A 25,479-nucleotide genomic window follows, 5' to 3' on the forward strand; every position below is an offset into this window, starting at 1 on the left:
TCAGGAAATCCAGGTGACGGGGACGATGGTCTTGGCGAAATAGGAGAAGGTGTTCTCAGAGGTGCTGCCGATCGAGGTCGCGGCATACGGAACGGAAACCTCCTAAACGGAGGCTCATGCATTAAAGGCTCGTAGCCTGTCACGGGTAGCGGAATCTGCTGCATACACGGCTCACTATTTTGCGCTGTTTGCTGGAGTTTTTGAGTGACTTGTTTCGGCTGTTGCTGCTCCTGCGATGACTGCTGTAGCTGCGGCGTTTGTGCCGGTTGCAGGGGCTTTGGTGGTTGTGGTGCCTGAGGAGGTGGTGATGACTGCGATAGCTTCGGTAGCTGCTGTTTCGGTGACTGCGACGACTTCTGCGGTGTTGGTACCTGTTGCGGTTGTGGTTGGGGCGTATGTGCCGCTTGCGGCTGTGGAGTATGTGGCTTTTCGTCTTGAGGTTTTGGCGTTCGGAGTTGGCTTGGCGTGCCGGGGGTCACGTCCCGGGGAAGGTTATGGCGAAGAAATCCTGGATAAGCTGACGTTACCGGCATCCGGGGTCTCGTCGGCAGAATAGGCGAAGGCATACGCATATTAAATGGAACAGGAAAGCGCTGAGGTGGTGATTCAAAAACCATCCCAGGGTACAATTCCGCTCTTGAAGGTGTTCGAGGTGACATTCGCGGAGAAAACCACCAACTGGGCGGCCGCTTTGTATCTTCAAAGTTGCGCCACGGAGTTCGTTGCATGCGCGGTTCGGTACTCCTTGGTTGTGGGGTCCCCTGTTGTCGAGGAAGGCGAACATCCCGGTCAGATCTCTGAAACATAACCACAGTATGCGGTTGAGATCTCTGTCGCAAAAGCTGTTGTTGAAACGGGTCGCGAAACCGCATCTCTTCCATTCTGCGTTCAGCTAGTTGTACCTGAGGCGATGATCGACTTGCAAGTTGATCTTTCTGCATCATTTCATTCATAATTTCCATCGAAGGACTTTGCGGTAATCCTTGAGGCATTATATGGCTGAAAGACAGCTCTTGTGGTGGTATCTGGTTGAATAACTGGTTTTGACCCATGGCCTGCAGTCTAACATCTCGCATATCTGGGCTTACCATTCCCTCCGACATCTGAAGAGCTTGTCCGGGCATATGCATTGCGGATCCCCACTCTTGCATGTGGCACATAGGCTCCCCTGGAATTTGCTCACGCGCCCAGTCTTGCATGTCTTGCATAGCAGGTTGCTGCGACGGCATCTGGTGTACTGAGCCCTGCATGAAGTTAGACAGCGAGGACGTTCCGGGATGCATTTGCAGCGAGAACTGTCTGTTCTGCTGCTCTAGAAGCATATTCTGGGCAAGTTCTTGTTCATGAGACATTTGCTCACATGGAAAAGGAGGTTGCTGATATGGCTGGCTTGCAAAATCTACTGAAGGCATCATTGGGCTTTGCATCTGCATTTGAAGAAATGATTGATTTTGCTGTTGGCCGTGACATATTTGAGGACTAGCAAATCCACCTTGCTGCGGTAGTATTGGTTCCTCAAGCTGCCCTCCTTGATGCACGAACAGCTGAATCTGAGACATTGTTTGATATGGCGGTCCCATTTGAGGCATTGAAGAACCAGCCATATGGACTTGAGGCAATAGTTGACCGGTAAAATCCATTTGTGGCATTGGTGATTGCAGGAATGATTGGTCAAGCGGGCTTGCTTGCGCAGCCTGTTGCCCAATGAACCCCGTAGAAGCCGTTGATGGGCTGTGAAACTGCATTTGAATCACGCCAGGTGGCTCAGGTTGTTGAGCCTGATCCGTCGCTTGCATCGGAAACCCTAGCTGGCTTTGAAGTTGTGCTTGCATCGCTCCAAGTTTATCAGGCTGTTGTAATTGCGCAAGTGGCTGTTGAGAAAAATCCATTAGCCCCTGTAGTTGCATCTGGAACAGTCCTCCTTGATCTGATGCTGTGCTTTTCGGCTCTAAAGGGCTCTGGTGGACGCTGAGTTGATCAACTTGCGAAGGTCCTGTCAAAGCCGAAAAATCCATCGCGCTCTGTAGCTGCGCTTGTAAAACTGAAATTTGATCGGCTTGCGTACTTTGTTGGGTGGAAACTGGTTGTGCTTGGAAGTCTAGTGGACTTCCAAGCTGAACCTGCAGTACTCCTGGCTGCTCCGGATGCGCAATACGGGAAGTTACCTGACTGAAAGAGTCTATTTGCTGCGGTTCGGAAGGCACAATTGGACTTTGAAGCTGAACTTGTATCACACCGGGGGGGCTATCAGCTCGTGTCGGGATCTGGGCTTGAAAAACTTGAGGCACCGGTTGTGACGGACTTTGAAGCTGCACTTGAAGCACAGATTGAGCTAGTGGTGTTGAGGGTTTCCCGGATGGGTCAGCGGGGCTTTGAAATTGTACCTGGAGCACTGGTGCACCTTCTTGCTGTTGTAGAACTTTCTGCAGCTCTTGAAGTTGCTGCTGCAACTGCTGTTCTTCGACATCTTGCAGCGGGCTAAAGTCCTGCGGTTGTTGAAGTTGAAATAGCTGCTCAAGCTGAAGTTGCTGTTTCTCGCGTATCTGACGCTGAAGTTCTGCCGCGCACAGTTCATGTTCAGAGGAACTTTGCTTTCGTCCAAGATCTTTCATTGTTACAGTGACAGCCTGCAAGGCTGCTATTTCAGTGGGCGTTGGAGGCGGTAACATGGGTGGGACAGGGGGCATGGGAGGTGGGGACATTGTAATCCGGATGGCTGAAGCTGATGTGCTCGTGCTCTCAAAACCGAGAGGTCCCATTGAGAAACCTTTAGGTGGTGGCATCGGGGGAGGCACTGGAGGTTTTGGTGGTGGCGGGGACAAAGGCCCATTCGGGAAGAAGCCTTTACGTTCGAGCCACTTTGGAGAAACTCGCCCGGTCACTCTGCGTGAACTTTCAGAACGGGATGACGATGTCTCGTAGCCAAGATGCAACGATGACGCAGCACGAACCTTTATTCTTGCGAGTGCCGTGTCTGGTTTACGGGGAGACATACTGCGGCTTTGACGAGGTGACGACGAGCTTCGTGCATCTCTGAGAGCACTGGACTCACGAGCGAGTCTTGATGGAGTACCTCTACGAGGCATCCTTGGATTGAAAGAGCTTGTTCTGGGGAGGGACGCGCTACGGACTAGTCGTGAGGAGCTGACGTTCACTATCATTTTCCCAGTCGAGTCTTGATGACCTGCATTCGGCGAGGAGTATTCGCTAATTCTCGACAGTGAAACGTCTCGGCCGTGTATTGGTGCACCAGAAGCGTGTCTCGATCCTTCCACGTAGCCCCCCATCGGCGAGTGATCGTGATAGGTTCTCGGGGGCGAATCTTCGTAATAAAGTTGTGGAGTCGAGCTGTACGACTTTTCTCCTGATGGTTCGCGGTATCGATCGAGCTGAGAAGCGGTCCGATAATACCCACGTGAGCTGTCTCCACGCTCGTAGTCAAGTGCCGTTTTTGAAGACATGCTGTAGCTGAGAGAACTATCTGAATGGCTTCCACGGGATGGCACTCGAGCTGCGTAGCTGACACGAAGCTTCGGCTCGTGCCACTTGCCGTCGCGCTGAGGTTTCGGATCGTCTGCGGTCATCTGGAAACGTTGGTCCTCGCGACGCAGAAGGCGTGCGCGGTCACGATTGGCTGGCTCGGCACAGTAGCTCTCATCCACAACTTGAAAAACGGTCCTCCTAGGGCTTGGAACACGCATGGGACTGCGCACACGTGTAGGGCTTGCCGAGTACATACGCGCAGATGCCACCGTGTAGCCAGGCTTAGGCGAAGGGCTTCTCGAGTAGCCCCGCATCTGCGCCGCCCTCTGCATGGCGAGGTGGCGGCTGCACGAACGTGTCACATGCTGCGGTGAACGCGCTGATGTCCATGGAGGGCTTTCAGGCCGCGATCTTGGCGCCAGGGGGTTACGCCCTCTCCGAGATGGTGGTGGCCCACGAGGATCCACGTCCTCACTGTCGCTAATGGACACAGTCAGAACGGAAACCTGGCTAGAACCCTTGCCCGAACGTGCACCGCTGGAGGGTGTACGCGCCTTGGCAATTCTGTTTCGCGGCGTTCCAAACGAGATGGAGCGCTTGCCGATGATAGTGCCATCACTTGAAGATTTCTGCACCACTGTCGTAGCTTCCGTCATTGAGTCACTGATGGAGATAGATGACGACACCTCGATCACTGAAATGGCGCTCTTCCGCGCAGTGTCTGCCGCCATCTCCGTAAAATTGTCGCCGGACTTGGAACGCCTCTTCTTTCCTTCAAGCATCTGCACAGAGACATTGCATGAATTTCATTCCGGTAGGAGAAGTAATTGAAGCGCTACAGTTCAAGTAGCATACAAGCGCGTGTACATGCATCTGCTGTCTGCTGTACTAACAAGATGTGTTGGACACGGCGCATTAAAAAAAACGCATATTCATGATGCGGTGACAGCGACTTCCAAATAATACGCTCCACTTTCGTCACCCGAAATAGCTACAGCCGAGTCACATAGCGACATTACTGCAGCTCGGATGAGAAAAAGTGACGCGATGCGTGAGCGTGACATGCAAGAGTCCATTCTCAATATTTGCAAAAATCTGCATTGACGTTCTATTTGATACCGTTAACTGCCAGAGAAAGGCTTTTCAAATGTAAAATAAACTTGCAGCTTTATAAAGCTTATCTCGACATCCAGAAAGAGCCCTACTGTAGCATTTCACCTAAGCAGGCAGAGATTCTTTGCTGCTATAGGCTTCAATTTCGCAATTGCAACAGGTGCTTTTAGGCAGAGTTGTCCGTAACGCGTTACAAGTAATCACGTTTTTATAATGAATTACAGTTTCTTGTAATTGATAACCGGTAATCAATTACTTTCTTTTTCTAAATCAAGTTGTAACCAGTCTTCTACAGCAGTTCTCATACCGAAAAATATGGGACCGATCTGTATGGACGCTTCTTCCTAGCAGACTGGGGGGGTAGGATAAAATAGGCTCCATACAGAGCCTATCTTTTCACCTTTTCCTCGGCCTTACCTGCAACGCCATACCCCAGCACCAGTAACAGCGAAGCGCGACGCTTCATAGAGGACATGGACACTAGCATCGAAGCACTGCGCAACTACGAGCTGGTGCGCAAGGTGTTCCTACGTTATAATACCGCACTTCCCTTCCGTGCATGTATTGAGAGAGTGTTCAGTGTAGCAGCTGACCTCCTAACGAGGATACTCGGAAGAATAAGCAACTACAACTTTGAAAAACAACTGTTGAAAGTTAACTTGTAAGTTCCAGGGTGTCGGAACGAAATGTTTTTCGTTTCGGTTTTGGTTTCGTTCCACCGCAAAAAGTACCGTTCTGTTTCTGTTCCGGAACGAAAAAAAAAAACGTTCCATAACGGTTCGTAACGGTTTTTTTTTTTGTATGAAAAAAAAGGTATGAAAAAGGTAACGCAAATATAAAAAACATTGGATTCGTGATGTAGCTACTTGCCCTCCTCTTAAGAAAGTGGGACAAGGGTAAAACACGTTCTTCAGAGGAGCGGAAGTAACTGTACCACGTATTCCTACCAACTAGCCCAAACCAGTATTCATTTCAAAGTCATGGTATTTATTTTCTCACAAGACAAATACGATTTTTTTAGTTGGCTTAATGCTTTTTGTCAAGGGAGTGAGCACGATATCAGAAGCAGCACGTCATTGAGTGTACTCTCTGATGTGCGAGACCGTTGTTCCGATAAAATGATTGCCATGCCTGCGCGGAACACGCAGCACAGCCACAGCGAAAGCTAGAAGAGCGGACTTTGTAGAGCCCGTTGTTATCTCTTGGGGCAACTAATACAAGTAAACATGCAAGGTACCCCCTACGCCATAAATTGTCGCAATTTTTCTGAAGTAGCGAAGTTCACACTATGCCATTTTTCGTCATTCTTCGGAGAATCGCGGTACCCGCTACACATCTGTAAGGCATTATTTGCACTTTGTGCTGTGGCTGATAATGAAGAATGATGGCTGAGCACTTTGCAGTGGGTGGGAAGGAGTGTTGCGGAATGGGCGCCTCCATTCCATTCATATTCCATTCCAGGGAATTAGAATTTTCCGCAATTCCATTCCTTTCAATTCCTCGGAATGAAAAAAAACTTAGCCCATTCGCACTCTGGGAATGGCCTGGCAGTTCGATTCCATTCCTGTAATTCCTCAACGTAGGAAAGGCATCTTGATAGTTTTATCGAGTTAAGAATGAACGCCCCATAAAGCTGACGTCATCAGATGCATTAAGAACGGCAAAAGTACGCAAAACACTTTACCAAGGTCGAGGGATAGCCGTTTGGTGACTTATCTCGTGCGGTACAACCACCCTACTAGTTGCCATAGGGGCAGTTCTCCCGCTACCTATTATTTGCGTGGTCAACATGTTTGAACGAATGGTGGTGTTTCGATATTGTTTAAGCTTAAATCTGCTAATGCTGAAATGAAGAAATAGCGTATTTTTATGCTGACAAAAGCGTATTTGCATCGAATACGGAACACTGGGCCGCACTGTCCGTCAGCACTCACGCTTGTCAAGCGCGCCTCGCAAGCATGGATGGGGTGATGAGAACTTTCTGTGTTCGCCTGTGCGCAGGTATGCAATGTCTTCCATGTCGCAAAGGTTATTTACGTGTGTCAGGTACTAAACTGCTCGTGAGATAAAGATCAGGTTGTGCATAGAGTATTCGCCACTTTCGTGTGGGGGTATCAATGGGAACCAACGCGCAGGGGTAATTTGTTTCTCCCTTCGGTATCTGCTGGGATAATGCATTTGTTTCTACACTAATTTATGCCTCGGTTTGTAGTAGGCGCGTTGCTTATAAATGTACCGTGTTTGTAATCAGCCAAGCCATTTTAAGAATACTGCTTTAGTGTTAATTTGAGAGGCTCTGACTTACTAACGCTTGAAGTTTGAAAAACAGCACGTATACAAAAACGTCCTCTATTTTCGGAAAAAGACGTAATTCCATTCCCATTCCCATTCCTCCGAGCGTTGTCCCCATTCCATTCCGAGGTCGCGAAAATGTGGAATGATTCCGGAGTCATTCCAATTCAGGAGTGGCAACTCCGCAACACTGGTGGGAAGCATTAAACCAAACACTCTTTGCGCTATTAGCATTGTGTGATGACTGGTTGTTATTTTACTCTTCTGCAACGCTATATTACATATGTTAACGCGATTCCTTGCCCGACATGACGCCTGTGTAGAGTATTTTTGCGATGGAGTGATAAGCAGCAGCGTGACACTGTGGCGGAAGATGCGACTGCCACGCAGAGGGCGCGGATCCTAGAAATTTGTTTCTCATTTTATTTTTTCTCATATCAGGCGATAGCGGTCACGGACACCGGCGGCGGCGGACAACTATGGCGCCAAAATCGGCTGTTGTGATCTCATAACAGCTTTCGCTGTAACAAACGTCAGCGCCGACAATGCCCTCTCCACTTTGGCCTGCTTGACAGGCGCGCAAAAGTCCACTTGCGTTAATATAAACATCTCTGGTTGCCACTGTTTTCGTTTTTCGCACAATTTCAACATATCTTTGCTCTGGAATTCTCGCCTGAGGTACGCGCTAATACTATACCCTGAGATATGCTTACATTGCATGAGCTCAGTTGTTCCGGATTGCGAAATTTTCTCGTGAACCGAAAAACGATTGAAAAAATTTCGGTTTCACTCCGGAACTAAATAATAAATAAAGTTTCGGTTACGTTTTCGTTCCGGCCAAAATATTTTTTTTTCGTTTTCCGTTTTCGGTTTTCGTTCCGTTCCGACACTCTGCTTGTATCATAAAAGCCATAGCAAGCCTCTCTCAGCCTTCACGTAAACCTCCAGCCTTCTCTACCATGCAAGTTCGTTGTAGATTGAGTAAACTTGTGTTATTGTTTTACAGCAATAAAATTTAAGGGAAGTAACGCAAAAGTAATCGATTACATCTCTGTAATTGCTCAGTTCTTTTTCTCGAGCTGTAATTGATTGCTGTAATCAATTACATTTCAAAGGAAGTAATTGTAATTGTAATCGTTACTTATTCTCTGTAACGCGTACAAGTCTGCTTTTAGGTGAATAATTACAAATCCCGAATGGTTGTACAGGCCCCCAGCACTGGCATTCGGCTTTCTTCATCGATAAACAGTCCTCGGCAAGAATTCCGCGCAATCAAAATCCTGTCAATCATTGCAGCCCATTCAGATATGTCAACTATACAAGTCATATTCCACCGTTTGCTTTATCAGATCTTTTTTAAAGAGGTCTGTTTGAATATTACAAAAAAGGGACCCCTATGTACCGATGTAGCTAAATTTGACAGATGGTGCTGGAGTCAAATACTAAGATGCGTTAATCAGAGCAGGATCCGATCAGTGCGGTGCCGGCGGAGGAGTTCGAGAAGAAGCGCGCGTGTCCAAATACCATGTGATACGGTTATTGATTTTTTTTCTCACATTGACGATACGCTGGCATTAACCTATTGGCGAGAGAGTATCAGCCTTTGGTCAAAGACTCTGCACTATCAAGCAATGTTTGCCGAATTTTTCCCCGCAATAAGCTTATAAACTCCGGACGCGAACAGCTACATCTGACGGGCGCCAGCTTACCACTACGCTTTACAAACATTTAGTTTTACGGGCAGTTAAATATACTTTGAGCTCGAAAATAGATTCCTTCGTAGACACTCATCATACATGCGGAAGTACGCTGTTTTGTCCGTATGGATATTCTTGCTGGAAACTTGGCCTATAATTTAGGAGTCATTCAAATATTTATTGTGGTGATTGGTCATACTTAAATAAAAGTGTGGGAATCACTTTCCCAAGAAAGTGAAACTTACACGAGCCTTTCTAAACGCAACCTTACCGGCACCGCATTTCGTTCTTTTAAACAATATATTCATTGGCTTCGCTAATGACATGACCTGGAAGAATCCGCTGGTGAGCTAGTTGGCACATGTCTTGATATATATACTAAGTATGTGCAGCGCGAAGAAACGAAGACAAAGGGAAGACGCATAAACGACACAAAAACCCCATCGTGTTCGACTGATATATTCTCTTATACGAGAATTTTTAGCGTAAAACGTTTTTGCGAATACGGGACCTGAGGTGCTATGCAGGATGGCTCGAGTCTGGCGAAACTCGGCAAACTCTGGCGACACCCCTTTTGAACCAACTAGAAGCGCGGAAAGGTCAAGTCCAGCACTCAGCGCGCGCCGCGTTCCATTGATTACGAGGCAACGCGACGTCATGTGAAGGGCGGTTGAAGGGTAAAGTTGGGGTATCGTCATCAAACCAGTGGCTTCTTTTGTTCGTCGCTCCACCATAAGTGCACCCATGCAAGGAAAGTTTCAGGAATTTTACTAATGATATTTTTTAGAGGTACGGGCTGTGTAAATTCATTTACAAGCGTTAAATTACTGCACTAAATTTTTAGAATAATTAGTAACGGCGCCCCGGAGATTAGCTGCGCCCGAGCGCCATTCAACAGCACTTGTCCGCTGCTAATCGCCGAGGCCACGTGTAGTCTTGCTTTTGGCAATATACCGCGATGGAACGCTATGGTTGTGCAATCAGCCAGCTAGATAACATAGCAGCGCGGCTCTTTAAGCGCGACGTCAGGCCGTGCAGACATAACAAAAGTATAATCAATATCGACTTCCTTCTAGCACTTTGCTCGGCCGCCGCGCGCCGTCTTCGTCCTCTCCTCCATCTTCTTAAGGCCTTTCTAATTAAGGAGAATATTAACGTGGTAATTAAGACCATGATAAGTAAAACCTTGCTAATTAAGGGCTTGCTAATTAATACCATGCTAACATTGTCAATTAGAAGGTTGCTAATTAAGACTGCTATTTAGAACCAAGTCGGACATCGTTTCTAGCATCTGAGACGCGCCAGGCTTCTGCCGTGGGCTATGTCGTCGCACTGCCTATGCACCGACAATTTTTTATGTAAAAGAACTGCTCCTTAGCAGTCCACCGTATGAAACGCTTGACAGTCACGAGTTGAACTGGGGCCTTCTCAGAATCAACGAGTTCGATGCCGAGCTCGTGTGTCAAGTAGTTTGATAAGCGCCCACGGCAAGGCTCGGGGCCTGCCCACCGCGTTTGCTCTTCCCGAGGCGCACTACTCACGCCGCAACGCCAGCGAGTGGGCACGATTCAGCTTTCATAATATTCGACGTAACATAGTAATCGACGTAATATTCGACAGAAGTGAAGCAAACTGTACGAGAGTGCTGCGTGCGCACCTTTGTCACCTTCGAGAGTGGAAATTACGATGCTCCATGTGGAACGAAAGAACCTGCTCGAAAGAGGATAACCGCCCACGAACACGCCTGTGGGAGGCGCGATGTTCAATTGGCAAGGAGATAGTGCTACAATCACACTGGCGTTCCTGTACTGTTGAAATGTTGGCTGAGTGGTGCCACTGACGCGTTCGCACGCGCTCTTCCTCTGAACACCGCCGCACACGCCTCACATGCGTTTGTGATGACATGCGCGTTTTTGTAGCCGTTTTTCTCAACGCTGCTTTCGCACGCTCCGCACTGCCTTCCTGTCATGACCGCCGGCGCACTTAAGGACGCACTTAAGAAAAGGATATTGATGATTCCCGCCTCGGACAAAGAGGGCGGTTTCGTGGTTCTGCCTGAAGGGATGTACCAGAACAAGGCACTAGAAGCAATGCACAAGAACTTCGAGGCGGTGCACTTTTGTCCGAAAGAACGAAATTTCGAGTGCGGCTCAAAAACTGTTGAAAGACTGCGCTCTTTCCTGTCTCCCTCCTTCTTTCCTGCTGGTTGCGCAGCAAGTCGAGTTTACAAACGTTTTGACGAAGTTTCTCGAGACGTATATGGCAGAAAAATTGCGGTAATATTATTGAGTTTTGAACACCTTACACAAACGCCTTTGCTGTAAACCAAGTTTGGTATTGAAACAAGACAAGATACTCTCAGAATAAGCTCCGATTAACCCTTTGACACGCTATGTACACAATTGTGTACACCACTTGTTATTGCTATTTTTAGTAACTAGGGGCTACAAAAGAGCGAGATATATCGAGCTTATGATGAAATGAACCTCCTGCATGAGAAATTTGTCTTCATTTAACTTCATTTTGCCGTGTACTGCTGCATATGATCACTTTGCCGAAGGCACTACAACGTTCGACGAGTCGTTCGATGTGCCGCTTCTTGCGAGCCATGTAAAAAGTATAATTTTCTTTGCTCAAAATGGACATAACCGAAAATGAACTTGCATTATATTCTAGCCTGGAATTTAATTCTATTTACGCCAAAACAGAGCATCAATGACTTCAGGATAAATAGACACTTAATTACAACATAATTAGAATTTGTAACTATAACACACTTAAATGAGCATATCATGAGATACTTTTTAATAATAATAATATCTGGGCTTTAACGTCCCAAAACGACGATATGATTATGAGAGACGCCGTAGTGGAGGTCTTCGGAAATTTAGACCGCCTGGGGTTCTTTAACATGCACCAATATCTAAGTACACGGGCCTCAAACATTTTCGCCTCCATCGAAAATGCGGCCGCCGCGGCCGGGATTCGATCCCGCGACCTTCGCATCAGCAGTCGAGCGCCATAACCACTAGACCACCATGGCGGGCCATGACATACTTTTTGCTGCAATAGACTATTGATTGCCTTGAAATAACTTTGTATCAATTTGACACATTTACAGGCAGTACTTCGTAGGTGGCGTCTGAAAGGGTTAACACTCAGACGGCTCTCTGCGAAATTCGGAACGCTTCCACGAGACCAAAATTTTTTTCTCTCTAAAATATTCGTGTAATTTCATGTTTTTAATGCAATAAATCAGAACGATTTTTTTTCGAATACATTTGAGATGGTCTCCGAAATGGCTGGGATGGCTGGTTTGGCGTGAAATGGGCCAACAGAGACGCGAGTTTTATCGCAACGAAGTGCACGCTACAGTTTCATGATGCATGTAGCGGTCGTCGCCGTATTCCAGGAATGTTTGACTACAGCTTGTGAAAACCGTTTTGAAAGCGGATAGCCAACACTGCAACCGCAATTGGCGCTGTCCCGACCCGACGCCTGTATAGGGTCTTTTTCCAAAGCAGTTTGAAGCACTGGCGTAGCTCTGTGGCAGAATACTTAACTGCCATGCAAAATACCTAGGTTCAAATTCTGGCTCGAGCCGCGATTTTTATTCGCTTCCATCAGTATTTTTCACCCACTGACGACGCCGCCGACGCCGGCGCCACATCTTCAGCGACACGGGACGCTTCACGATATCGCGTTAATATGTCCAAAGCTTGGGTTGCTGTGGACTGTGAATCACCTGTGGCGCATACCCGCATACCGCGCCCCGCCGGTATGTGGGTATGTGCCACGCGTGACTGTTGGAAAGGTTTTCATGACGTACAAGACAGGGAAGCCACGTTATTCATGTCATGATCTGAGAATCGTGTATGTCATACACTCATGTCATCCTATGCCAATTTCGGTATCGACCAATTTGAGGGAGAAGACCACGAGAACGCCAAGACGTAGCGGCTGAATATATAAAGAGATAAGATAGAATTGTCAAAGTGCCATTGGTTCACTAAAAAAGGCTTCGCATTAAAAAAAAAACTGTAGATTACAAATGGGGCTAGATAAAAATTAACACGGGATTAAGGGAAGAAACGTCATGCAGTGCCTGTAATGCCTGTGAGCAAACGCAACCTGCATTCGCACAGTTAATTTTGACCACGAGTGCCTTTTCACTGGCCAGTATTCAATCCCATGCCACTCATGGCAAAGATTGGCATCATTACGAGACCACCGTCGAGACAAAAGGCTTGCAAAAGGCGCTTACGTCATAAATGCAATGGTTACAAATATTTGCCTCGACAATCTAGAAGCTGCTTCTAGACCATATAGACCATATAGAAGCTGCTTTCAGAACTTTAAGGTGTGTGGTGTCACATTTAATACCACAATAGCGTGAAAATCTAGGCTGGGTAGTTAAAGCGCCTGTCCTGTGTCGTTCTTCTAGTGTTGCCGTCTTTTTGCACTGATTTTACCATGTTTAAAGGTGTTAGCTGGTAAGCTTAATTTCAGCAGGGAAGAGACGGAATAAAAGAGCGCTTTTGGTCAGGCGACAACGATAATGCTACAAATGCGCTGCCCGCTTTCTTCCATGTGCGAGTGTTCTGTAATCTCTGCCCGTGCACCGACAAGCTATTAAATGCGAAGCATTTCTTAGCGAACCACAGGCACTTTGACCGTTTCTATCTATATATCTAGCCACCTACGCCTGGGCGCTCTCGTGGTCGTCTTCTTAGCTTGGTATATACCAAAATTGGCATAGAAGGGCATGAGAGTATGACGAACACGATTCACAGGTCATGACATTAATAACGTGACATGCCTGTCACGTACGTCATGAAACTCTTTCCACCAGTCACGTGCGGCACATACCCACATGACACGGCCTGTGGTATTCGGATATGCGCCACAGGTGATTGACCGTCTACATCAACCAAGGTTCAGTGAGAACAGACCGGAAATCTCAACGCGATAGCGTTAAGGAGCCCGTGTTGCGGAAAATCCGGTGATGGCGTCAACGGCGTTGTCACTGAGCGAAAAATCCTGACGAAAGCAAAGAATAAAAATCGCGGCCGGAATCGAACCCAGGCATTCTGTATGGCGGTCAACTATTCTACCACAGAGCCATGGTACAATAGTTGAGCGCTTCAACACAAGTCCGGAAAAAGAGCTCATGCATGCGTCATGTCGGGGACAACTCCAGCTGTTGTTGCAGTGTTCGCTATTATCCACTGTTATAGGAATTTAATAAACATTCACTCTGCAAGCTGTAGTCATGCGTTGCTCGAAAACGCCGCATACCTATGATACGCACATCACCGCACCGTAGCGTGCACTTCGAGGCGATGAAACTGGCGCCTATGCTCTAACGTGAGTTCCGACGTTACATCAGACCATTAGCTACCCTTATCACGCCAGTGTAGTCGATGCGGCTAGAAAGCCAATGATATGCGCACAACTACGAAATTTACCTAAAGACGTCGATCCACCACGTAACGCTTGACTCAAAGCGAAACATCCGCCATAGGCTGCTAGTCGCCGACTGCTTCGCATGAAATCGATTCCCACAATGCGTGGGATAAGTCGGAAGTTTTCGGCGTACTGTTTTTCGTATCATCACACAAGTTGACACGCTCAAATATAATACCGGCCCCAAAATTCGTCAATCAAGTGCTCTGAGGGCAGGCGATTTTATGCATATATCTTTTTAACTACCGGGCGACTTTCTTTGGCAGTGAAGGGGAAGCTAAACGGGGTAGAGCCTCAGCGCGCATGTTGCTGCGTCAAGCAGTACGGCTGAGTTTGATGGAGCTTTTGGTTTTCTGAACAGATACTGAATCGCCGCAGCTCTCACGCGCAGCTGTTTCGCATTTGCCCAAACGAGTAAGAGAAAACCATGAAGTAAAATGTCGTCTGCAGTGTATTTTGCTGCGGTAAAAGATGTACAGGGTGTTTCAGCTAAAAGCACCAAGTAACAGAAAAAATTGAACTCGGCCAATTTTATTTTCGGCCTTTCTTTAAAGCGCGAGAATTTTAAAAATTACCACGTGACTGCCGCCAAACGCGCGGAGCTTTTAGTGCCCTCAAATGTAAGTTGAACGAATGATCAAAGGCTGCTCTGCACAAGACGGTTGATTGAGCAGCTATCGGTGACTGCGATGGACGTTAAGCGACAAAAGGAGCATACCGTTTGAACAACAAAAATTCTTCAACGAAAAAAACGCCAGGCCTGCGCTGAAACCGCAGCACAGTCACAGCGAAAGCTGGAAGAGCGGCGTTTCTAGAGCCCGTTGTAAGCTCTCTTGGGGCTACAAGTACACTAGAAAGGTACCCACTACGCCATAAATCACAATTTTTGTGAAGTTGGGAAGCACCTTCTAAGCCATTATTTGTCATTCTGCGGAGAAGCGAGCCACCAGCTACACGTCTGTAAGGCATTATGTGAACTTTGTTGACGCGACGACTAATGACGATGAAGAATTATGGCTTAGCTCTTTGTAATGGGTTGGAAGCTTTAAACGGCCCACCAGTTATGTAATTTGCATTGGGTGACGCCCAGTCGCTATTTCCCTTTTTCGTCATGCTGTATAACATACGTTGACGTGGGAGAGAGACGGGGGGGGGGGGGGGGGTGAAGAACTTTACTGAGACCCCCAGGAAATGGATCATGCGCTTATGAGCTTCCTTGGCAACCAATACAAGTGCACTTGCGAGGAACCCACTACGCTATAAATCATTGTAATTTTACTGAGACCCCGAGGAAATGGATCATGCGCTTATGGGCTTCCTTGGCAACCAATACAAGTGCACTTGCGAGGAACCCACTACGCTATAAATCATTGTAATTTTACTGAGACCCCGAGAAAATGGATCATGCGCTTATGGGCTTCCTTGGCAACCAATACAAGTGCACTTGCGAGGAACCCACTACGCTATAAATCATTGTAATTTTTGAGAAGTAGGGCAGCAGGCACTGTGCCATTTTTCGTCATTCTACGGAGAGCGTTGCTACCTGCTAAACGCATGTAAGGCATTATGCGCACTTTATTGATGCTGTGCCTGATGACGATGAAGAATTATGGCAGAGCCCTTTGTGATGGGTTGGAAGCATTCAACAACCTACTCGTTGCGCAATTCGCATTGTGTGACGCCTGGTTACAGAATTCGCGTTGTGCGACGCTTGGTGCTTATTTTACTCTTCTACCACGCTATATTGCATTTGCTAATGTGGTTCCTTCCCGACATGAAGCCTGTATAGGACCTTTTTGCAAAGCAGTTTCAAGCTACCACGCAGAGGGCGCAGGTCCGAACCTCATTCCATCCTGGAATTTTTTTCTTATTTCGTTTTTTTTTTTCCTATTTCGAGCGATACTGGTTACGGACACCGGCGGCGGCGGCGGCGGCAGCGGCGGACAACTACGGCGCCAAAAACGGCCGGTGAAATGATCTCATAACAGCTTTTGCTGTAAAAGCGGCAGCCACGGAGCAAATGCCACATGAGACCGTAGGCAGCATTTGATGCGGCGTAGGCATTTTTTTTTCTTTTCTTTTCGCACCAATGAAGAAACATTTTGGAAGGGGCGAGTGAGTGAGTGAGTGAGTGAGTGAGTGAGTGAGTGAGTGAGTGAGTGAGTGAGTGAGTGAGTGAGTGAGTGAGTGAGTGAGTGAGTGAGTGAGTGAGTGAGTGAGTGAGTGAGTGAGTGAGTGAGTGAGTGAGTGAGTGAGTGAGTGAGTGAGTGAGTGAGTGAGTGAGTGAGTGAGTGAGTGAGTGAGTGAGTGAGTGAGTGAGTGAGTGAGTGAGTGAGTGAGTGAGAGTTTTATGGCACCAGGGCAAAGAAGGCCAAAAGGCACCAGGTAAAAATTGTTTCCTGAAAGCTTTTCCTAAGGGTGACAGCGTGATGACGGAGCGAGATAAAAGATTCCCTCCCACGTGGCGGGCGTCCTTTCGTAGATTTTTTTTTTTTTAGACGGTACGCCTCTACCATCATTTAGTGTCCATCGCAGTCACCGATAGCCTACCTCAATCGACCTTTGTGCGTGGAGCCCCCTTTGATAATTCGTTCAACTTACATTTGAGGGCATTAAAAGCGCCGCGCGTTAGGCGGCAGTTAGGTGGTATTTTTTTTTAATCGCGCGCTTTAAAGAAAAGCTAAAAAAATAAAGCAGGGGGTATTAGCGTAGATAAAAAAATTCGATATTTCTGAACAAGCGCTACAACTTTTGTATTAAAAGTGTTTCTCTAGACTTACTATTTAAAAAGTTCATTAAGCAATCTTTGTTAATTGCCGAGCTTGGCGCATTGGAGAAAATATTCTGACGTGCTCTATATGGCTCAGAACAATACTGCGCTAATTGGAGACGCGCAGCGCCTGTGCTTAATTGTTTCTTACCTGGTGCTTTTTAGCCGAAACACCCTGTATAATCTTCACTGTCCCAGCTTAAGCAAATTAACAGTGATACGCCTTCTTACTTGGGTGTTATTTGCCTTCATAGCTTCCTCATCATTGTAACAGAAACTGGCTCCGCGAGTTTACAGAGAGGTCCATTGAGAGTGCTCGGACAACGCTACAGAAGGCGGCAGCGAAGCTTTTTTGTAGGACGAAACCAAGGCTCCAGTATACGGGGTGCCCAACTCTAGCCAGAGTTGACGGCGTGACGACGAGACTAAATGCATCTTGCCGACTATTGCATGTAGTATTAGTCACACTAGCTTTTGTGTTCTGCTTAAGTGCTTAATTAGGCTTGTTTAATTAATTAACTTTTGAAGCAACGAAGCTGGGTAATACCAGGGTTTGCAACACGTCCGATTTGACAGCTTCTAACTTTCTAGCTAATAAATACTGGTGTTTTTCTGCTTACTACAGATGCCCGCGAACAAAGAAAAAAAAACCACGTGACATGCCCCCTTTCGCGCCTATGCGAGCCGTGGTTGCAGTGCTCCCTAACGTTCCGCGCACGAATACTTCTCTCGCAGTGGTTCGTGACAGCGGCAAGCACACGCAGCGGTTACCGCTTGTGCTGCCGCTAGCGAAGCGTTCGTCATCCCACAGTCACCAGCATCGTCGCTGCCCTATCGCCTTTTAAGTGGCAGCACATCCGGCCAAATGCTATGGCCGCTTGCCCGCGGAAGGTTAGGGAACAAACACTGCAGTGACGGCGCGCATAGACGCGCAAGCGGGCATGTGGCGTGTTTTTTTTTTATCACGAAAGTGTTTTATGCTCGGGGTCCACCAAGACTTGCTGACGTATTTCCGTGACGGAAATACGTCAGCAAAATGAACGCCATCAGATGGCAAAGAAAAAAGTTCCGTTGACAAGAGTCGAACCCATGACCTCTCATCCGCGGCGTGACTGGCGGGCGTTTAGCCCACTGAGCTACCGCCAAACACATTACGAAGGCTACATGAACGCGCCTTTTATCTTTCACACGTTCCTCTCGTAGTGTTCTTGGATGGATGGATGGATGGATGGATGGATGGATGGATGGATGGATGGATGGATGGATGGATGGATGCTATGAGCGTCCCCATGATAACGGGGTGGTGGCATGTGTGCCACCAGGCTCGAAAAAAAAAACGCGCCGTTGATACGACCGTCCCATTCGGCGCGTTTCCAATAGAAGTGTAATTTCGTCAACGCTTTAAAACCGCGAGGTGGCGGATCAAGCGTCGCTCATAGCCTCCATCCATATCGAAAAATAGCTCTCCGACGCTCGCCTGGCTGTCACTCCGGGTTCCCCGCTTGCCCTGTGAGAATGAGCGGCCAGCCTAGAGGGAAGACACGGCGCGCGTTGCGTTTCTCTTCGCGCTTCACGACGCTTTGAAGGAGTGCATATTGAGTATCAGTGTTTATTATGCGCTTTTTGATGGCATCTTTGCGCGAGATTCACCATATGCGGTGCCCACGTATACGTTAAGAACTTCTGCTACCGCAAGCCCCGCCACGGTGGTCTAGTGGTTATGGCGCTCGACTGCTGACCCGAAGGTCACGGGATCGAATCCCGGCCGCGGCGGCTGCATTTTCGATGGAGGCGAAAATGTCTGAGGCCCGTGTACTTACATTTAGGTGCGCGTTAAAGAACCCCAGGTGGTCGAAATTTCCGGAGCCCTCCACTACGGCGTCTCTCATAATCATATCGTGGTTTTGGGACGTTAAACCCCAGATATTATTATTATTATTATCTGCTACCGCAAGGGTTAAATCATAATCATGGGCGTTAATCGTCGGTACGGAGATGTGCCACTAGGCGTCAACGTGAGTGCGTCCACATCAATCGGTGCTATGCCAAACAACAGTAGACATTGTACAAATTCTCACATAACAATCCACTATAAACAATCAACTACTTCTGTGACGACACGTTTTACTTTCGTGCTATACCGATTCCTATGACGGAGGGATCAGTCATCTTTTTTTCGTATTTCGTGGGCATCTGTATTAAGCATAAAGACATTAATATTAGTTAGATAGAAAGTTATAAATGGTCAAATCGGACGTTTTGCAAACAGATCTACAACTTTCTCACTAGAATTTTTTGCCCAGCTTCGTTGCTTCACAAGTCAGCGAAGTAAATATGCCTAATTATGCAAAACACAAAAATAGTGTGACTACTCCATGCAATATTCAGCGAAGTGCACTTGGTCGTGTCGTCATAGAGTGCGTCGGCATATTTTTAAAACTCTGGCAAGAATTAGCTGGGGCCATAGGTCGGCAGGAAGAGACAGGAAGAGAGCAGAGTGGGTCAGGGAACAAACGGGGGTTAAGGACATCATAGTTGAAATCAAGAAGAAGAAATGGATATGGGCCGGGCACGTAGTACGTCGGCAGGATAACCGGTGGTCATTAAGGGTAACTGACTGGATTCCAAGAGATGGCAAACGCGTGAGGGGGAGACAGAAAATTAGGTGGGTAGATGAGATTAAGAAGTTTGCCGGTATAACGTGGCAGCAGAAAGCACAGGACCGGGTTGATTGGCGGAACATGGGAGAGGCCTTTGCCCTGCAGTGGGCGTAGACAGGCTGATGATGATGATGATGATGATGATGATGATGATGATGATGATGATGATGATAGGTCGGCAAAATGGTTGGAGCTCACTCAGGCTCACTCAACAAATATATTCTGCTCTGAGGGCTCACTCGGACTCAGACTCGCTAAAGTTTTCCTCAACCAGACTCTCTCGGACTCAATCTCACCAACATATTACTCAGCCGGACTCAGACTCACGGCTTCACTTGAGTCTGAGTGAGCCTGAGTGAGTCGACTCATGAGTCCATGAGCGTAAAACTCCCTCGATCTTGGCGTAATCAAGAAAGGACATTTTTATGAAATACCCGACATGAACGAGAAATTTTTATCGTGAAAGAGTTTGCGGGGGGGGGGGGGGGTCACGCCATTTCTTCCAACTCACGTCTCTGACCAATAAATATCGAGGTGGCACATGAACGTGAATGCGTTGAGATATGTATGAATAGACTTGAGTACAAAAGTAAGCCGACATAAGGTTGACAGTAAAGCTGAAGGTGAGTAGATAGGACCATAGGTCGGCAGTAAAAGGTGGAGCTCACTCAGGCTCACTCAAAAAATATATTTTGCGCTTAGGGCTCACTCGGACTAAGATTCACAAACATTTTCCTCAACCAGCTTCACTCGGACTCAGACTCACTAAAACTTTCCTCAACTGGACTCACTCGGACTCAAACTCACCAAAACATTACTCATGGGCCGACCCGAGTCTGAGTGAGTCGACTTATGAGCGAGTTTGTCGACCTATATGACTGGGGCACTCTGTAGATGGTGAAGCAGCATTATGCGCTGTTAGTGTTGGCTTAACGGTAAAATGCACTTTAAATGCCCTGTGCAACAACTGTGGAGAGCCATTCGAGCACTCCGAAAGGACAAGTCGATTGCGCCGAGTTGAACCGACAATGGCCTGTCTGAGTGAAGCGGTGTGTGTTGCCAAGTATCGCCACATGACTCAGTCACACGACAAGCGCACATGGCGGGCAACGGAGAAATCGGAGCGAGTTCTGTAAAAACCGCACCAGCTTTTGAATCTCCCGCTCTAGTAGCGCGAAGCCGCAACCACGAGACATAAGCGCGCGTGGCCGCATTCCCCGACCCTGCTTCTTTGATCACCAAGCGGAATTTAGCCAGCGCTGCGCTTCTCTACGTTGTTCACGCCTGAGCCGTGCGTATACAGCCTAGAGAGCACACTCAAATAGTGACAATTAGCCGTGCCACAGTTCACGGGTAACTGCACTTGTCCAAATCCGAAAGCTGATATGGCTGTTTAAGATTTTACAGAGTTCACATTCATTTCACTATTACGCAGAAGGGGCGGTAATTAAAGTATTAGAGGAAATTATTGAAACGTGTTAATTAAGTCTCATTGGCATCAATCCCGCTGACTACGCTGGTGGTGGTTGGTGTCCGGAGTTACCGCCCTTATATTCCAAATTGTTTGAATTTAATATTACCAAAGTTCTTAGTACAAACACCCGGTGTAAACGCAGAACCTTGAATGATTCTTTAGGCCTGATCGCTTTAAGAGCAGAGAAAACCAAGTACTACTCGTGTTCAAGACATACGATGCGATAAGTTCCGAACGGTAAAGGAATGATTTAATTACAATTAATTCAGTGCACGAGATCCCAGGTTTTCACTAATAACGCATTGCGTAAAATAGGACGCCCGCATGATTTGCGCCGAGTATAGGCAAAACAGGCTGCTGCAGCACGATGAATGCCTATGCGTGTGTACTCGAGAAATAACTCGCTAGTTGTGCGTCCCTTACCTTTCCGCTGAGGCTGATTCTGATGGGCACGCCTTCCTGGACCTTGATCAGCTGCCTCTGCGTCCCCTTGCTCCGGCTCCCACGTCTCCTGGACGACCGGTCCTGGTCCTGGTCCCGGCGTTTGCGAGGCTTTGCACTGCCCCACTGCGCCCTGCAGGAATCGTCGTCCTCCTCGGCCTTGCGCGACTTGGAAGAGCGCTTGCGCACCCGCAGCCGTGATGTGTCGTCCTCTTCGTCTTCGTCCTGCTGAGCTCGACGACTCGCCTTGCGCCGCACCGGCCTCTCGTCGTCGTCCTGGTCGCGGCCCTTTCGGCGCGGTGACCGTGGTTCGCCGTCGTCCGCCGCGTCGTCTCGCCGCCGAGACCTGGGCCGCGCAGGCCGCGAGCTGCGCCGCTCGTCCGGCTCGTTATCATCGTCTGTGTCAGCGCCCTTCTTGCGCCGGCATTTACGGCTCTCGTCGTCTCCGGCCCTGGACTTCCGCCCGGGTGCTGTGTCTGGAAGCATGTAAGGTAGCAGCTTGCGAGGCTTCTTCGGCACATTCTTCGGCAACCCACGCGCCTCTGTGCCGAGAGCGGTTTCTTCAAAGGCGAAGCTGCGCAGGGCACCTTCAGACATGGCATCGGAGATTTTGGACTTTACTGACGACTTGCGCTCGGCCACGAATCCTTCTGCTAGACGAGACTCGACATCGATCAGCTGACGGATCTTTTCTTCCGCATTGAGTACACTCATGCGTGACTCTTCATTGGCTACCATGTCAGAATTTCTGAAGTTAGAAAGTTCGTTCGCCAGTCTCATCTCCAGGTCGATTAAGTTGCGCAACTTGCCCTCGGCTTCCAACATGTTGCCCATGCAACGATCTTCACCCACGCCCCCAAGCTCAATAGCGCGGCGCGCGAGGATGACATCCTGAGAGACCTTGATGACGCTGTCAATCAGCTGACGCAACTCTTCCTCTTTCTCGCGGACCCTCTCATCCCGGTCTCGACTGCGCGATCGGCCACGAGTCTGGGCCACTGGTCGGTCTTGCCGTTCGGCGGTTACGTTGCAACGGCCGCCTCCTCGGGGAGAGTATATACTTTGGCAGATCCACTGCCAGAAGGATGGTCCGGGCGGAATTTCGTCGTCGGTGGTAACGCGGCGGTCGGCCAGCTCCGGAATGCGCGGCCCCGATGGTTCATCGTCGTCGTCGATGCCTTCGTCCTCTTCCTCGATCGCAGGAGGGCTTGGCGACCGGACTGCACTCGGCGAACGAGGCCGCTGTGCTTCCTTGGAACGCTTTTTCTTAAGCGAGGGAGGCGGAGGCGGTTCTTCCTCCTCGGTCTCTTCAGGCTTTGAGCGCGACGCTGCCTCGGTCTTCTCTGCCACGGACAGAGGCTGCTTGCCGCCTTGTGGTATGATCTCAATGTCGATGGCAGTCTTGAGCTTCACAACTGTTTGTTGATCGTCAGCTACCTGCTCGAAAGTAGCCACAATGGGTTTTCGACCGGAATCGATGCTCTCCACTGAGAAAGCCGGCTTAGATGGAATCTGCATGGCGTGAGGCTCCGTCGACCCGCAGCGGATTAACTCTGAATGCGTGGTGTGCTTGATTACTTGAACACCAGATTCACCAGATACTTCGATATTTTCCTGGTGGCGAACCAGGTCGTTACCAATTTCTTCGACTGCTCCTAGGGTAGGCCCCGGACCACTTCGTTGCATTACGGTTTGCGCCATTGGATGATGTACTGTGGGTGGTGGCTGTGGCATTGGCTGCATCTGGGGCACCGGCTGCATAGGTTGCATCGGTTGCATCTGAGGCATTGGTTGCATCTGAGGCATCGGTTGCATCTGAGGCATGGGCTGCGTCGGGGGTCCCATTTGTGTTGTCACCTGTCTGTAATCGGCGCGGAATTCCGTTGGAGCGTTGTAATCCATTTGACCGCCATACTGATCCGTGTAGTCTGGTGGATACTCCCGACGATCATAGTAATCTCTACGCTCGTAGTATGAAAAATCTTTGTCGCGCTCTGTCTCCCTGTCTCGATCAACATCCCGGCTGGCCTTTCTTTCCCTCTCGGCGGGCGGGCGCTTGAGGGTAGCCTTCGTGATGGTGCCGTCAACTTCCATTGTTCCTGATGCTTCGGATTCCTGGCCAAATAGCTCATCTGCGATCTGAACTTCCAAGTCACACAGCCTCCGCAGTTTATCCTTAAGTTCTCGTGAGGTAAGTTCACGGCCTTTTTTGCCTTTGTATTTGCCTTTGAGCATGTCATTCGCAATTCGGAATTCTAGCTCGTGCAGCTTGAGCAGATTGTCATCGCACACCTGTGAATCTCCTGTCTCAAGTTCTATCATGCTCACTCGTTGCACTTTTCCCTTTGTTTCTCTTTCTTCCGACTCTTTCTTTGATTTTCCATATGCTTGTTTTTCTTCCTTGTCCTTGTCTTTACCCTTGTCTTTCCGCTTGTCTCGGTCTGCTTCACTTGAGCGTCTCCTATCGACGTCTCTACCACGGTCCCGAGACCCGTCGCGATCTCGGTCTCTGCCACGGTCCCCGTCTCTGTCGCGGTCTCTGTCGCGGTCTCTGTCTCGGTCCATGTCGCGGTCTCTGTCACGATCTCTGTCTCGGTAATTGTCACGATCTCTGTATCGATCCCTATCGCTGTCTCGGTCATGGTCTTGATCACGATATCTGCCACGGTCTTGATCGCGGTCCCGGTCGCGATAGCGATCTCGACTCCGATCAAAATAGTTGTCGCGTCCACGGTCCCAACCTCTGTCCACGTCATCCATGTCTCCATCCATATCGTCTATCTGGCCCATCGACGATCTCGGATCAGGGCGCCGTCCTCTCTTCGACAAACGCATAGCCAACTCAGACTCCATTTTGTTTAATGTCTTGATATCTTGAATGGCACCTTTCTCCCACAGGTCCAGGGTCTTCAGCCTGTCGGTAGCTTCTTTCTTTATCTCAGCATTGATGTCGTCTATAGTGTCTTTTGCCAGCTTTAGTCTCGTGTCCATCACGTCAACAAGCTTGTCTTTCGGACCTACCTTGCCCGCAAGTTCGACTTCGTCCTTGTTAATCGTTACGAGCTTCTTCAAAGCATCGATGCGTTCCTCGTTTGCCTTGGACAACGTGAGCTTGTCCCAAGCCTGGAGCTTCTGGGCGATGAGCTCTTGCAGCTCCTCTTTGGATTTTCTAACGAGCGCTTCTCGATCGGCGTCGGCCGATCCGGCTGATGGTGGCGCGCCGGGCGCGGCAGGCACTCCGAATGGACCGAGATAAACGGGTATACCTAGTGCACCGGGATGAACGGGCACACCTGGTGCACCGGGATGAATGGGCACACCTGGCGCTCCGGGATGAACGGGCACACCTGGAGCACCGGGATGAACGGGCACACCTGGAGCACCGGGTGGAGCGGGCACACCTGGAGCACCGGGAGGAGCGGGCGCACCTGGAGCACCGGGATGAGCGGGCGCACCTGGAGCACCGGGAGGAGCGGGCGCACCTGGAACACCGGGAGGAGCGGGCGCACCTGGAACACCGGGAGGAGCGGGCGCACCTGGAACACCGGGATGAACGGGCGCACCTGGAGCTCCGGGAGGAGCGGGAACGCCGGGCGCTCCAGGATGTGGTAGACCTGGCGCTCCATCAGGCCCCGGCGGCGGGGGCGGTGGTGGTGGTGGAAGCGCGCCCGGTGGACGGGGAGGCGTGAGACCAGTCGGTGGACCTGGCGGGAAGCCGGGTCGCAGGGGCGAGCCACCAAGAGGCAGACCCCTTCCAGGCAATCCACCAGGCGGAGGACCAGGCGGCAGACCTCGGCCAGGCGAGCCACCGGGCGGGAGACCTCGGCCAGGCAATCCACCGGGTGGTGCACCCGGCGGTAGACCAGGCGGTGGTAGTCCAGGCGGTGGTGGACGGCCAGGTAAGCCGCCGGGAGGTCCACCGGGCGGCGTCAGTCCGGTGCGCGGCGGTGTACCGCCGGGGCGCAGTGGGAAACCGGGACGCGGGGCCCCACCGGGCGGTATGCCGGGAGCGGCCCCCGGTGGCAAACCAGGCGGCCCTGGGGGAAAACCCGGAGGCCGGGGCGGTCCGCCAGGAGCGGCCAT

At 49.4% G+C, this 25,479-nt stretch overlaps 1 protein-coding gene across 1 annotated transcript; it reads right to left on the reverse strand.

Moving 5' to 3' along the window:
* On the reverse strand, positions 1-25,479 carry LOC125756135 (uncharacterized). Its single transcript, XM_049413029.1, has 5 exons — positions 21,379-25,479; positions 2,385-4,265; positions 1,089-1,325; positions 210-371; positions 1-102 (listed from the first exon to the last, which is right to left on the reverse strand). Exons 1-5 carry the CDS (start codon positions 25,477-25,479, stop codon positions 1-3), a joined length of 6,483 nt encoding a protein of 2,160 aa, XP_049268986.1.

This window comes from Rhipicephalus sanguineus, chromosome 1 (genome assembly GCF_013339695.2).
Source record: "Rhipicephalus sanguineus isolate Rsan-2018 chromosome 1, BIME_Rsan_1.4, whole genome shotgun sequence".
Lineage (NCBI taxonomy): Eukaryota > Metazoa > Arthropoda > Arachnida > Ixodida > Ixodidae > Rhipicephalus > Rhipicephalus sanguineus.